The 10,215-nt window shown below is 31.3% G+C and overlaps 1 protein-coding gene across 1 annotated transcript; it reads left to right on the forward strand.

Annotated features, from left to right (window-relative positions):
- Positions 1 to 7,845: 7,845 nt before the first annotated feature.
- Positions 7,846 to 8,331, forward strand: LOC120210757. The gene is made up of 2 exons (XM_039209447.1): positions 7,846 to 8,147; positions 8,265 to 8,331. Exons 1-2 carry the CDS (start codon positions 7,846 to 7,848, stop codon positions 8,329 to 8,331), a joined length of 369 nt encoding a protein of 122 aa, XP_039065378.1.
- The last annotated feature ends 1,884 nt before the right edge of the window (positions 8,332 to 10,215 follow it).

Here is a 10,215-nt window from a genome sequence, read left to right on the forward strand (position 1 = left end):
ATTATGATTAAGTTAAAGATTAATTAATACACTAACATGGGTTGATTCAAGTGGTAAGCAGGCTGATATCACTTAAGTAAGATCTCGATTTCGAGTCTTGAGTATGCAGAAAATCCTTGTTGGGAGACTCACCCACTAAAGTCAGGTGTGTGACGCGGGTTAATCCAGATTAGTCAAAGCGAAACCTTAGATCCCGAAGGGCAACTAAAAAATTAATTAATGACAGAATTATTCATATTAAAAACAAAAAAAACAAAAGAAAAGAGAATCAACAATCGACAACCAGTATCAAAATCGATGTCACTGTTGGCTAAACAAAATCAAAGAAAAAAATTAATATGATCTATAAAATCTGACACAAACTCTAAAGACAATTTATCATTCAAGTTTCTCGAGGTCATTGTCAATTAAGACAAGACATATAATTACATATTACATGTGCATCTATTGTCAATTGAAATAATCAAATGATTCAAATTTAGGTTATGAAGATGTTAGGTTGCCAATTCTAAAGTCAAACTCACCCAAATTTAATATTTAAAATTTAGGTTCACAGTACGAATTAAGTGACCTCGGTAATTAAGGGATTGTTGTAGACATCGGATTCATGCACTGCTTATGTAGGCGTGTATAAATATCCGTTGTTAAATTATTAAGAATCTTTAAACAGATATGTCTTATATTTACCCAGACTAATTAAAAACTTAGGTTTACATTACATGTTCTATTCTCCAAATAGTCAAATTTTAACAGTTGACAATATTGCTAATAACATCCCTTAATTATGAACCAATGGGAGAATAATAAAAATGTCAACTCTCCCTACTTGGTCATTAAGTTTTGGTGCACATATAGGGGCGTCTACTATGCTCCAAAGTTTTGAATGAGATATTTGAACCAACGTTTGTCATCTAAAAACTATTTTTCTTGTTTTGAATGGTCCAATCATGAAATAATATTGTTTATACATAAAAATATTTTCCTTAGAATCCAAATGAGCCTACCATTTGATTTTTGAGGATAGAAAATGTGTGCTAGGTTGTATATATTAATCATCTTTAGATAATACAAGGAAATTAAATACTATATTGGGTTTAGGGATGGGTGCTAAGTTGGTAGAATACAAGGTTCTTAATCTTGAGGTCGTGGAATCGAGTCCTACGGTGAGTAATTCATAATTTGGAGGTCTCCTACGGAAGCTGCTCTCAACCTGGTATTGGGGGCAGCCTACTATCCTACCTCCCCCTTACCCCATTATATATGGGAATAAGGGTCAGCTAATTTATGGGTCGGGTTTCCGACCAACCCGATTCGACCCGAAAATTTTATACATCCACCCGAAACCAAACCTTACCCGAGTTTAGAGTAATTCTACCCTACCCGAAATCTGGCCTGACTTTGGAGAAAAAAACTGACTCCAACCCGACTCAACCCAAAATAATATAAAAGTATTAATTTTATTTAATAAATAAGGACTTAATTGGAAAAAATATATAAAGAGGGTATTCTTGCAATTATCCCTTAAAATATAAGGTATTTTTATATTATTTTTTGGGTCGGTCGGATTTTTTTGCCTTAAACCCGAACTCGACCCGAATCCGAAATTAAAAAAAATCCAACTCGATCGAGTCGAGTCTGGTCGAAACCCATTCGGGTCCCGTGCCCATCCCTAATTGGGTTAAACAAGCACATATGGTCAGTTAATCAAATTGTTCATCTTTAATCTCTCTTATTCCCTTAGATCATGAATTTTAAACCCACTAAGAGCACTCTCATTCTTTCTCCTAGAGTACTTTCCCTCAACTCTAGCTACGATTAAGATTAGATTTAGAATTTGTAAAAAAATATTTTAGTACCTAAACTTTCATTTTTTTCAAAAACATATCTAAAGTTTAGTTTTTATTTCATTTTAATACCCCTGGTCAAAATTTAATGTTAAGTTTTAATTTTTTTTTTGAAATTTTAGGTACTAAAACAAAATTGGTATTTAGGTACTAAACGTGTTAGTTTTTTAATGACGAGTAATAATATAAAAAATTAAACATTAGGTATGATTTAGAAAAAATAAAAATTTAGATATTAAACGGACCAAAACTAATAGTTTAAGTAAATACTAAATGCGTAGTTTACTCTAGAATTAATCTGAAATAATAGATATCTACACATTTAACTATCAATAATAAGTATTAACATCATCCAAATATTTTCTCAATAAAATCATCCCAACATTGGAAAGTCCTTCCATTTTTCAGAAAATTTAAGCATAGACTAAACTTTTGCTTATAATTATCTTCTTATTATATGTATTTTTCCTTGGTCTAATCCATCCTCCATATGACATAAGGTATAGAGTATGTAATTAGGATTTTGAGTTTGACTTTCTCCCTTTTGAATGCTTGTTTAGTTTTGGGTTATGGGGAAGTATTATAAGAATCACTTAGGGTGCGTTTAGTTCATGGAATGTAAGATTATCAGTAGGAATAAAAGATTACCAGGGAATAGGATTACTGGGAATGTTGTATTTTGTGTTTGGTTGGTTTAGCAGGAATATAAGATTATCGTGTTTGGTTAAAGGAATAAAAGATTATTGGAATGTATATTTGACCAAATGTCCTTATATATTTTGTATAATATTACAATTGTAAAATATTTATATATTTTCTTTAAAAAATTAAATTCATAATATTATATAATTTTTTACAAAATTAAAATATAAAAAGGTTTAATGAAAGGGGTTTTTTTAATCACTGAACTTCATATAAAATTTTAATTATAGACTTTTTTGTAAATCTAAAATAATTTAAGGATAAATTTGTAATTTAACTTTCGTAGAATTTTATTATTCAATGACAGAAGAATGATATTTTTGAAAAAAAATAAAAATTTAAGGGCATTTTAGTCCAAAAAGCTTGTAATGTTACAATACCTAAGGGAATGGAGGTAATGACATTCCCAGTAATATACCCCAAAATATCTATTGGTAATAAAGCATTACCAGGAATGAGATTCCGATCAACTAAACATGGAAATGTAGGATTCCCGGTCAACTAAAATGGGAATGTGGGATTCTCATCCCATGGGAATCTCACAATCTTTGAACTAAATACTCCTTTAGGGTTTTGTGGTGGCACTTAAAGGTTTTAGGCAGGCCACCACAAAACCCTAGCTGACCATATCATTTTAACATATGTATATAATAAGATAAAATAGGGGATTTGGGGTATATTCCCAAAATCTTTAGGTGGCGTTTGGTTCGCAGGAATTCATTGGAATTAGGGGGAATTGGAATCCAATTCCACCATTTCCCATGTTTGGTTCAAGTTTTCAAATGGAATTGGAATCCCTCATGACTTCAACTTTCCATCAAATGAGGGAAAGTGAATTACATACATTCTATGATGGAATTCAATTCCTTTGTTTAAGGGAATTGAAATTTGACCATACTACCCTCATCAATCTTTGATAACTTATTCATTTATTGAATAAAATATTTTTTTATTATTTCGGTCGGGTTTCTAATTCATATTCGGGTCGGGTCGGATCGGGTGAAACTTTATTTTCGTCGGGTGGGTCAGTTTTTTAAGTGTGATATTCTGGTCGGGTCGAGTTCAGGTTTAGGGTGAAAAATACCCGACCCGACCCGAAAATATATATAATTTTACCTTATATATTTAGGAATAATATAATAATACCCCTCTATATAATTTTTTAATTAAGTCACTGTTTTTATTAAATAAAATATTTTTTTATTATTTCAGGTCGGGGGGTGAAACTTTATTTTGGTCGGATCATGTCGGTTTTTTAAGTGTGATATTCGGTCGATTTAGGGTGAAAAATACCGACCCGACCCGACCCAAAAAAATAATTTTACCTTATATATTTAGGAATAATTACAATAATATCCCTCTATATAATTTTTTTTCAATTAAGTCTTTGTTTTTATTGAATAAAAATACTTTTTTATTTTTTCGGGTCGGGTTTTAATTCATATATTCGGGTCGGGTCGGTGTGAAACTTTATTTTGATCGGGTAAGGTCTCGGATGGAGGTTCCTTTGTTATCGGTCAGGTCGGGTGGACCAAAAACCCGACCCATGGCCATCCCTAATTGGGATGTTTTAACTTATGATGTTTATTAGCATGATTTTTATAATTTATTGAAATGAATAATCAATTAATAAAATTAAAATTTAATATTTTTAAATTTTATAATATAACATGTAATTATAAAACAAACTAAAATTAAGCAAAAAAAATAAGAAGGGCAATCATGTCATTTTACATTGTTGAAATCAAATTAATCTAACATGTCTGCGAACCAAACAAAAATATGGAATTGGATTCCAATTCCTGACAGATTCCAATTCCTTCACATATTTCAATTCCTCATAAACATTCTAGCGAACCAAATGCCACCTTAGGGTTTTTGCAAATGCCACTAAAAACTTTTAGGATTTCAAATTTTCCCTCACTTTGCATTTATTTTGATTTAGCCCCTAAAATTTCTAAAATTACCAAAATAAAACCCCAAAATTTTAAATTTTACAATTTAGTCCAAATCCAATTAATCCTCAAAATCAAAATTTCACAATTTTGTCAAAACTTTTAGTTCTAGTTCCGGGTCGTGACATCCATCCTCATTTTTAAAACTTTAGCTAAGAGAGGAAATTTATGGATTTTTTTTTTTTTAAAAATGGTTTAATTTTACTTTGTAACTAAGGATTTAATATTTTCAAGTCACTATTATAATTTTTAAAGTTATACAATTTAATCCTTAAACCCAAAATTTTCGCAATTCTCGTTAGTAAGAACCTTGATTAAGTAGAAATTTGGCATAGAATCATTTGGGGTACTTTTTAATAAGTCGATGTTGTTAATATGGTGTTTTGACATGCTTTTATGGAGCTTGTTATTAAGTGATGAAATTGCCCTATGAATGTGTTTATTGTTTTGCTTAATCATATTACGTGGCAATAAGGCGCTTTGCACAAGTGGCATCTCACTCAGTAAAGGTGCATTCTGTAAAAATGTCTTATGCTTATGTGACAGGGGCTTCTACATAATGTCTCTCTTTTTAATTTTTTTTTAAAATAAATATTTTATAAAATATAATGTTAAATATAGTATAAATTAAATATAACATTTGATTATAACTAAAAATTTAATTCAAATAATATTAAATATCTAAAAGTTAATTCAGCTATAACTTTAAAATACTAAATTAATATAAGAATTAAAAAGATAAAACAATATAAACTAATGATGTCTTCTTTGTGAATTTATTCAATAGGGCGGTGGTTATCTATTTTGAGTGGGATTTCTTCGTATAGGTTGCTCTTCATCTTTATTCTCATTATCTTCATCGACGTCAATTTCATATTGTTAGGTCGAGTTGATGTCAAAGAAAGATCTCCATGGAATAACGAATGAGGAGTGTGTGATCAATAATCCCACCTCTCACTGAGAACTGTAAATATTATGAACAAAAAATGACATCGGTGACTGAGTTACATACCGTGGCGGTATTGGTGAAAAAGAACCATCTTTAAGATACAATACATATAAAAAAACATCAAGTATGTAGGAGTATAATATACTTAGAGTGGGGCTCGACATATGCCTCGACGGGCTCGACATGTAACCTAACAGGCTCGACATGCAAATTTACGGGCTCAACATGTAAATCAGTGGGATTGACATCAGTCCGTATGGTGGAAATTATGTTATTTCTGATAGTTGTTAAAGACGTGCTAGAAGCGTCTATTTATCTCGTCCCGCGTTAGTCGGGGATGATGATGTTGTCTTGGAGGACGTTTAGCCCAACGATGATGAATAAAATCGTCTCATTACCTCATCATAAAGTATGAATAAAATCTACAAAGCACACGATTATTCAGATGTCACTCACAATAACGTAAAAGATAAGAGACGCAGTCACATGACATATATCCAATGGACCACTTAGATCAGTGGGATGCAAGCCATAATTTCTATATTCAATTAAGACATCCAATTGGAACTACAAAAATATTTTCATTATCAATATTTAAATTTATAAATAAAATTATAATTATACAATTATTAAATACAAATTTAATAACTCACGATGATTTTCACTCAAAACCACCTATTTAGTATAAAATTATTTTAATTTATTTCATAATAAAAAATTATTTATAAAAAATTAGTATCGAAATTATTTTAGTAAGAAATAAAATGCAAATGTCTCGTTCCTGAATACATGTGATACCATGCTCATAATTGTAGAAGAAGGAAACGGTCGCCAATATATATTTTTCTATAGTTCGTCTACACATTTCTCTAAAGAGAAAGACTAAAACTATTGATCACAACTGAACGTATTCGTTTCATCAAAAACTATTACATCGTACAGACACTGTTATCTCTTTGTCTCTATCGTTGAGCTTTAATATATTTCATTTCAGCCTCATCTTCTTCTTTTTCAACCCTTTGATCCTCCTTCCGAAACCACAAAACTCTCAATCCAACGGTTGAAGATAAAATATACCATCTCATAAAGTCAGTCTAGGTTATTTTATTCAAATAAATTTCGATTACAACAATATTATTTGGAAAAAGAATATATACTTTTACTTTTTCCAGAATTTTTTAATTTTTAAAGTATTTTAAATATATTATAAATCACTTGTAGACTTCCCGATTTAAAAATATAACTTTTTTTTCTATATTCGAAGGGTAAACTAATCCGTTCATCACTCAATTATATTCTCACTTTTATTTTGGTTAATAAAGTTTAAAACTTTTCAATTTATTCACTCAATTTTAAAATTATTCATGTTTTAGTCACTCTAATTTGTTATTAATATTTTTTAATGATGTGAGATTCCTTTTTTTTTTCAAGTAGGATTAAAACAAAAAATAGAATCCCAACTTATATCCCTAAATCTCAAAATCAAACCTAAAACCTTAGACCCAAACCTTTAATCTCAAATTGCAACCCTCTTCCTACGCTCACCCTCAACGACATCATCTCCCATATGCTACACCTCATAGGGGTGCATGGCTTGCCATGTAGTTTGAAGGTACGGTTGCGGGTTATAAAACTGATGAATACCCTGTTGGCTCGACATCGACATCGATGAGAAACGAAAGCGTTAATACTTATTCAAGCTCAAAGTTGTCTTCGAAACTCTATAACAAGTTCTTGTCGTTGGAGCCACCATCGAGCAATAAGTATTTCTCAATACGTGGTTTGAGTATAACGATCCTGTCGAGCTTACTAACATCCCTCACGGTCAAGGGGTTTTTAAACATGGATTCTATTTGATGGTTATGGTTTTTTTTTTAATTTGATCCTTGGGCCATTGTCTCCACGTTGGTTAAGGTTGAAGGCACATGAAGGGAGGTAGGACATGAAGGTCCTCGTCGAAGGTGAGGGTAGAGGTTGTAATTTGAGATTTAGGGCTTTGGTTTAAGGTTTGATTTTAGTGTTTAAGTTTTGAGTCTAGGGTTTATAAAAATGTCATAATGTATAAAAATGACTGAAATAAGAGCGAGAAGATTATTAAACGAACGAGAAATAGTTGAATTTATCCATATTTAAGTAGACTTTCCGATTTAATTGTATAACTCGAAGTTTGAACAGATTTGGCCCACCCTCACAACTATTTATAAAATATTTACATTTTCATAAAATTAGTGGTATTAGATTTTTTTTAGCATTAAAATAGTTGGTTGCTTTATTGTTTTATGAACTCATTTTGACCGGCAACTCCACTTTCCTTTTTTTCTAACTCTTTCCACCTTCGCTCTCTCCTCTCATCCTTCCCTTCCACTTCTCTCCTCTGTCACGTTCAACTTCCCCAATGGACGAGCAGACGCCATTAAAGCGCCAAAGAGAAGAAACCCAGATCCCAGATGAAGAAACAAAACGCCATAAATCATACAATCACATCCTCTCTTTGCTCGAGTCAGAGGAAGACGAGCCGAACCAGGACTTGTCTTCTCTAATCACCGCTTTACAACACGAGCTCTCTTCAGACACCGTTTTAGATGATATCCTTGCCTTAGAAGCCGACCAAGAAAACCCCAGACCCGCAATCGCAACAGAGACGGCCGACGCCGTCACCGGCGCCGCAGACGGTGGAATCAGGATGATAAAGAGCAGGTCATACGGCATTTGCTTGAAGCCTCTGATGATGAGCTTGGGATTCCTAATAGGGAAGGTGGTTCTGAGTTGAACAAGGTTTTGCAATGGCGGAAATGGGTCTGCTTTGTGCGATAGGTTATGGGAGCTTGAAGACGAGGCTGCTAATTACTATACCTTGTTGCAGTCTGAACTTTTCCTGTAGTAATGGCTGGTGATGTGGCTTTTGTAGGAATGGAATTAGGTGGCAGAAAGTTATTCTAGGGTGAAAATTAAAAAAGAGGAAAACTATGGGGACTGTATTCGAAATTCGAAAATTGACGCCCTTTTTCTTTCGGGGTATTATTTTGATTTTAGAATTCCCCCATGAAAATATTTTGAATTTTCTCTGTTTCTCTGAGGTTTAGAAAACTATTTTTATTTATTTTTATTTATTTAAAGTAAATATAAAATAATATTTGTTCGAGATGGTTTTTAACCTTTTTAACATTAAATATTCAATTTTTTAGTATATTTAGTGTGGAATTTAAATCTTCATAAAACAATAATAAATTTATATTTTTTCTTTATATCTTTCATTCTTTTTAAAATAACGTTATCATTTCCTTGATCATATATCTTTAAAAGTACGTAAGTAATCAATAAAAACATAAATTATGAGATAACGGAGTGCATTAAACATTATTAATAATAAATACTTAAATATTATGAAAATAATAGTATTTTCTTTATATCTTGGGGGACTCTTGAATTCGAACATAAGGATTAAAGTAAGAATCCCACTTTTAACATAATTATGCTATTATTCATTTTAATTTAGCATATAAAAAGAAGCTAATACCCTTTGATTTACCCCCAAAAAAAAAAACTATTATTCCCTTTAGCCTTTTTTCTTTATTAGGCATATAAATGAACTGAACGTTCAGCGAATCGTTCATGAACCGTACGGCGGGAAGTCGTTTATGTACGTTTATTTATTAAATGAACGAACATGAACAAAGATTTTTTGTTCGTTTAATTAAATGAACGAACACGAACATAGGTCTCGTTCGTTTATTTACGTTCATGAACGTTCGGTTATGTTCGTTCGGTTATGTTTGTTCGGTTATGTTTGTTTATGTTCATTCGGTAATATTCGTTTATGTTCATTCATTTATGTTTAACCCAATCTTCTTAAATCAATTTTGGTGACCAATTTGTAAGTATCTTAAAAATATTAATTAATCTGATATTCTGATAACCAACATAATTAACCCAATTTTATTTGGAGATTAAATCCAATATGTTAACCCGTGAGGCAGCTCGCACCTATTTCAGTCCCTTTTTTTTCAAAACCCTAGTATTCACTGGAGAGTGGAGACGATCGCTGAAAGCTTCAAAACAAGTTATATTATAGTACAATATGAAGTTTTACTGGTCTGTTTTTCTCTCTTTATCTGTTTTATTTGGCTTAATAGTTGATATGAAAGTTATTGCGGGTATCTTCACATCTAAACTCAATAAAACATCATACTTCTTTCTAGAATATATGTGAAGATAAAGGTAACATAGGAAGTATATGAGCATCAGTAAAGAGAAAATATATAGAATTTGTCAGAAAAATAAAACAAGGTTTCTATGCAATTTATGAAAAAGTGTGTAATAGCGGAAAATGATGTTCATATGTAATCATTGACCACTAAGATAATGTTATAGCTTAAATTAAAGTCGTGTGAATCATTTAATATCTTTAAAAAGATCGATAAAATATTTGATATATTTAAAACATTTCATCACTGCTAATCAGCTCTTACGCTATTTATCACTGTAGATTTGGTTGATTTGCATTGTCGACTATTTTTCATGAAAAAACATGGAAGGTAGGGTCTCCAACGTTTGTTCGTTATGTTCGTGTTCATTTATGTTCGTGTTCGTTTATGTTCGTGTTTGTTTATGTTCGTTTATTTATTAATGAACAAACATGAACAAGTTATTCCTTAATAAACGAACATAAACAAAAAAAAATTTGTTCATTTATGTTCGTGTTCGTTTATGTTCGTTTATTTATTAAATGAACGAACAGAACATACCTCTATTCGTGTGCGTTTGG

Source organism: Hibiscus syriacus, unplaced genomic scaffold, assembly GCF_006381635.1.
Source record: "Hibiscus syriacus cultivar Baekdansim isolate YM2019G1 unplaced genomic scaffold, ASM638163v2 tig00109926_pilon, whole genome shotgun sequence".
NCBI lineage: Eukaryota > Viridiplantae > Streptophyta > Magnoliopsida > Malvales > Malvaceae > Hibiscus > Hibiscus syriacus.

Excerpts from the sequence above, each read along its gene's own strand:
- LOC120210757 (XM_039209447.1), top strand. The coding sequence starts at position 7,846 with ATGGACGAGCAGACGCCATTAAAGCGCCAAAGAGAAGAAACCCAGATC. Across the intron at positions 8,148-8,264 it reads ATCAGGATGATAAAGAGCAG|GTTATGGGAGCTTGAAGACG; the intron begins GTCATACGGCAT and ends TTTGTGCGATAG.